The sequence below is a fragment of the Raphanus sativus genome, unplaced genomic scaffold, assembly GCF_000801105.2.
Source record: "Raphanus sativus cultivar WK10039 unplaced genomic scaffold, ASM80110v3 Scaffold4917, whole genome shotgun sequence".
Taxonomy (NCBI): Eukaryota; Viridiplantae; Streptophyta; class Magnoliopsida; order Brassicales; family Brassicaceae; genus Raphanus; species Raphanus sativus.
The window spans coordinates 1-5583 of record NW_026620218.1 but is presented as its reverse complement, the minus strand read 5'-3'; the positions used below and the strand labels follow the sequence as shown (position 1 = coordinate 5583).

Below are 5583 nucleotides of genomic sequence, written 5' to 3'. Positions count from 1 at the left end.
ATATAGCATAGTATAGTATATCTTATAAGAAAGATATAAAAAATTGTTAACAATTGGTCCATTTAAAGGAGAAACAAAATTAAAATTTTAATACTTTTAATTAGTTGTTAGGGAAAGAAAATAATAAATTACAATAACAATTATTGTTATGATATTATTATGCAAATAGATAAATATCAGTTGTGATTTTTAGGAAATGGTCCAATGTGACTTTTAAATGGTAGATAAAATCTGTACTTCTCTTTTAATAGAGAAGATGTTAAAATACAATTTTATTATATTTTTCTGCAAAATCATCTATTAAACTCATATAGTCAAGTCTTTCGACCATAGTTGTCTCAGCTGATAACATGGTCATCCCGTTTAACCTTTTTTGTGGTATGGTAACCTCCAAAAAATTTTTACCTGTTTCAAATACAAAAAAAAAACTTCTTTCAGATGTAGCAATTAATACCAAAATAGTCATAAATAACCGATAAACAATTTTTGTGTTAAGATAACAATCCTTGTTTATTATAAAATGAAGAAATTCGATAATTTTTTCTAATTTCTACAAATATTGATTCTAGAAGGATTTTAGAAGTATTGTTTTTATATGTTTTAAAATGTTTTTTTACAACATCAATAATTAAAAGTCTTAAATGAATCTCAGACATCTTTTCTCTCATTTTTCTTTATCATAAGCCAGTTTGCTTACTATATTCATGCATCAAAACAGCTATGCAAGACAAATTAGATGTGGAAATGAAGTAAGTCATCACCAAAATAAAGAGTTAAAAGAAGACCAAAAGCACCAGTGGTCTAGTGGTAGAATAGTACCCTGCCACGGTACAGACCCGGGTTCGATTCCCGGCTGGTGCACTTATTTTTTTCCCAATTAAGAAAAAACAGTTGAGAGACGCACCAAACTTCTCCAGTAAAAGATTTGGATAAGCAATCCTTCCCGGAGAGAATATTCCGGTAGCCAACATGCTCCAAAGACTCGCTTTTACCCCTTCTTTTGGTTCGCCTTCTCTCTTCTTTCGCTACTTCCCTTGCTTTATCCAGTCACTGCCATTTTCAAAGACAGCCGTCATCGTCTCTGTCCGCCACTACCTCCACCGGTCATCCACTCGTACGAACAAACTCCATCAGAGACGGGTCTGGTCCTGTGGATTGGATCAACGAACACGCCGACTGCAACAGAGTTTTCCGTGCCGGAGCCAACATGTCCCATCACATGGCCGTTAGAGCCGGCGAGGAGAAGCTTAAGGCAAGAATCAAAGGGACTTCAGGTCAAGTGAATAGTAATCCATTCATAGAATCTTTAACTTGGTTATACAAGTATGTTTAAGAAATAAAATGCATCAGTTAAGATCAATGAATGGATGATTGTTCAAAACATGAGAAATTAGACAAATCCTCGTGACGCTAGGTGAAATATTCGGATGTCATTTGTTTGAAACTCGCAAAAGAACTTTGACATATTGAAGGTATATTCATAATTTGGTGCCACCAGTAGGATTTCTTGGTGTGCAATACCTTTTCTTGAATGATTTTGAAAAGCTAACCTTGCCATTAGCATATGTTCAGAGGAAACAGAGATCAAGCAGAGAAATTAACAACCAAAGTGGCTAAATTACAAGTAAATTGAAGCATGATTATTGGTGTGAGAGAGGGTTATGTTTTTATGCATTAGGAACTTTGCGTTAAGCTGCCATTTTATATTATACAGATGTAGTAGTAGCCTATTCCTCAGAATACTTTATGAAAATTCAGCACATATATCATATAATCTTATCTTCTTCTTAACACTCAGAATATTCCGGTCTGTCAAGTAGATATACTCCAGTTTATCAGATTCCTGACCATATGAGACTTGTATTCAATTGTAATTGCCATAAAAATCAGTAACACACTTTCGTTTCAACTCTCGAATATACAGATACATGTATGGTTACCTAACAAAGTATTACACATCAAAACCCAAACTGTCAACAAATAATATAATAGTCCGCAAATTGTTTTGTGTAAGGAGGAATAAACTTTATAAAACCGTCTGTTTTAGTTAAAGAAAATCTTTCTGAAGATCATAGAAATTTTTGAATGGAAGGGAAGTGAAATGAAAGTAGGAGTTACCTTTCTCGAAACTCAATGGAACCTCAAGAAACTCGTGTCATTACAAGCTTTTCTGGTTATTATTCTCGACGTGCTTCATAATATCTACGATGTCAAATTTAACGTTGGTTGTGACTTTTGTTGATCCATTGTCATGACATGAGATCATTATTAGACTACAAAAAGGAAAATGGTGGAAAAAAGTATTATCAACTGGAGAAGAAGAACGTATGGAAACTTATTTGATGACAAGCTTTTTTGGTTATTATCCTCGACGTGCTTAATAATATCCGATGTCAAATTTAACGTTGGTTTGACTTTTGTTGATCCATTGTCATTACATGAGATCATTATCAGACTACAGAAAAGAAAATGGTGGAGAAAAATATTATCATCAACTGGGGAGGAAGAACGTTTTACGTCACGTCCTAACTGTAAAAAATGCAAAAAAAAAAAAGTTATGGTCCCCTATTGGAGCCGGCTTATTGGGTCATAGTGGGCTCGGGAGGCCACGGCCCGTTATCCTTCCACCGTTGAAAGCGGGAGGTGGACGCTGCTCTGTGAAACCAGCCTCACGCAGTCTCCTCCGCTCTAAGAGTGTCCCGAACAGCAAGCTTTCGCTCGAGTCCGACCACTCAGCTCCCGACTTGGAATGGGCAGGCCAGAAGATAGCCCATCCGAACCCGGCCCAAATAGATCGGCCAACTGTCCCATCAACCCGTAGTCTCCACTTGGATTACAAACCCGCGTTACCAAGCTCGACATACAGTAACTGTGTGCTAAACTTATATATACAACAAGCAAACATATGTTTTCTTCGATGTGGGACTTTGCTAGCTAAAATAAAAACATCTAACTCTCTAAAACAAAAAAACAAGCTTTGTTTTCTTCGTTTTTGAGCTTTTCCTTCAGTCGATCTGTTTCATCCTTCGATTTGATTTTCTGAATCGTTTGATATGTTTTATTCATCTCTTTTGTTCCATTCTTATTCTTCGTGTTTTATAGTCTGATGGTTATTGCAGGTTTGTTTTTTTGGAAGATAAAGTCAGGTTTCGTGAATTAATTGTCTGTGATGGATGGTGCTTCATTTCGGCATTCTGGATTGTAGATAGCTTTGAGCAGAATCTTGATTGTGTGGTGCTCGTTGCTAAGAAATTTCTTTCTCTATCCACGGTTTTGTGAAAGTTCTGTAGTTACTGATTGTTATTGCTATACCACCAAGAAGAAGAGTAATGAAGAACCAATTCCTCTATAAAGGAAATGACTGTTGATAAAGACTTCTTCTACCCTCTATCACACTGGCCTCTTCCTCTCGCTACTGAATTTTTAAGACTCTGGAGCAGTTTCTGTTACTCTTCTACTGGATTTTCATGAAAGTATGGTCAACTAAGAGGACCAACGAACCATTTGGCTGCTTTATATATAATTCTGTGACAAGCTCTCAACTAATCATAACACCTGTCAATGATTTTTTGTCATGACTCACAGCATCGAGATATATGTAGTGAAGTAGTCAAAGAAACTCTAGTTTATATTAGTTGAACCTGTGGTCTTTTTGGTAGTCTCCGGTACTCTTGTTTTAGCCTAGTAATGCATTCCCTCAACGCTTTCAGTAGCAACAGAATCTTGTCCCACCTTTATTCTCTGTATCTAGAAACTGTTTGAATAACATTTGATGAAAACAACTTCACCAAACTTTCTAGTCTGGTTTGCTCTGTCTATGTGTTTATTTATACAGATATAGAGACATGGACCTTTGCGTGAGAAATTCAAATTGAAAAGAACTATTTTATTGACAGTTATAATGTCGGAACATACATATTTGAGACCTGAGATACATACTAAATAGAGATACTAGACATTGATGAACAAAACTACATACTAAGCAAAGATACCACCACCTAATGAACAGAATCACTATACTAAAACGTTAATGTTTGTAATGAGACGTGAGAATGTACAAACTAATACTAAAACTCAATCAACAGAAACTACAGTCTACATACTAAACTTTAATATGAACAGTCTAAAACCGAGATACTAAAAGTTAACCAACAGAAACTAAAGCCTAAACAGAGATACTATCAACATACCCTACAGTCTGCATACTAATCAGATACCAAACGTTAACCGAAACTACAACCTAAACAGAGAAACTAAAACACTAATGCACAGAAACTAAATTGAAGTCAGACGATATCTTCATGGGAATAGCCTTCAACCTCAAGACTTTGTTCAGAGTTCTCTTGAACTGTTGGGCCTTTGTGGGGAAAAACCTCAACTTCAGAGGCTTCTTATCTGAAACAGCAAGAGCGTCCTTAGTTGGTTTCTTCCTCTTCAAACTTCTTCCCCTGATTCTCAACTTCAACAGCTTCAACAGAAACGAGCTTCTTGTCTTGTCCACCGTTTTCTTCTCCTCTTCTTGAACTTCAGGACGAGGCAAAAACGGATGAAACAACAACTCGTAAGCGCTTCCTCTGTCCTCAGGGTCACTTGAGAAGCACGTTTGGATAAAAGCCTTAGCATCGGAAGGTAAACACTCAGGTATCCATGGAGCTTCACCACAGATGAGAAGAGTAGCGATATCATCTAGTTCAATGCCTTCCCAAGGAATCACACCCGTGTACATCTCCCGCACCAAACATCCCAACGACCACAAATCTAGAGACTTTTTGGCCACGCCATCACGGACAGACTCGGGAGGCATGTAGATGGGAGTCCCCACCCACGGATAATCAGTTTCCCAGACCAGAGGAACCTCTCCTACCTCCAGCGTGTTGCCAAAATCAGAAATCTTGATCTCGTACGATGATGAATCTTGTCTCGAAGAACAAGAAGGGAAGACGAGTACATTGTCTGGTTTGAGGTCACAATGAACATAACCATGTCCGTGAATCGAGACCAAACCTTCAAGAATCATCCGGGTGAAATCTTTAATCAACGTGATAGAACCAAAATCGAGCACCGTCCTTTTTGGTTCATGGACACGGTCCAAGGTGGCGACCTTGTCGACCAGCTAGACCTAGCCGAGGTTTTCTCATCAGATTATGCCAATTCCCTTATTATCTATGCAATCTTGGATGAGCTGAATACTCAAGTGAGCTGGACTGACACTATCATGGACGAGCTGAGCAAGTTGGTTCAATCTCCCGAGCTGGTTCGACCATCAAACCACCCGAGAAGGAACACAGACATACGTTCATTGTTCGAAGCATATCTTCTAAACCACGATGTTTCTTCGCGTAAAACCACTTGGAGAATGTGCTTAACTCAATTACGGAGCTCCTCGACGAAGAATCAGATCAAACGGAGTTCAGATGTGGAAGTTATGCAATTTACAAATCAGGTGATCTTCAGTTCTCGCGAATTCGGGTTATGTGGATCGTCCGGCGTGCATCCTAATCATTCCCACCATGGACCAGCACAACCAGCATGAACCTGGACATTTTTCTGAATCTGGACTAGTCAACATCAGAATCCGCACTT

The 5583-nt window shown here is 38.0% G+C and overlaps 1 protein-coding gene and 1 non-coding gene across 2 annotated transcripts; one reads left to right on the top strand and one right to left on the bottom strand.

Annotated features, from left to right (window-relative positions):
- The first annotated feature begins 790 nt into the window (after positions 1 to 790).
- Positions 791 to 861, top strand: TRNAG-GCC (transfer RNA glycine (anticodon GCC)). Its single transcript has one exon. It is a non-coding gene; the product is annotated as a tRNA-Gly (tRNA).
- A 3374-nt stretch (positions 862 to 4235) lies between these two features.
- Positions 4236 to 5053, bottom strand: LOC130507608 (mitogen-activated protein kinase kinase kinase 20-like; the record flags this gene model as incomplete). Its single annotated transcript, XM_057002305.1, has 2 exons — positions 4236 to 4468; positions 4526 to 5053. Coding segments are annotated over 2 exons (735 nt in total), but the record flags the coding sequence as incomplete, so codon positions are not given.
- Positions 5054 to 5583: the final 530 nt, after the last annotated feature.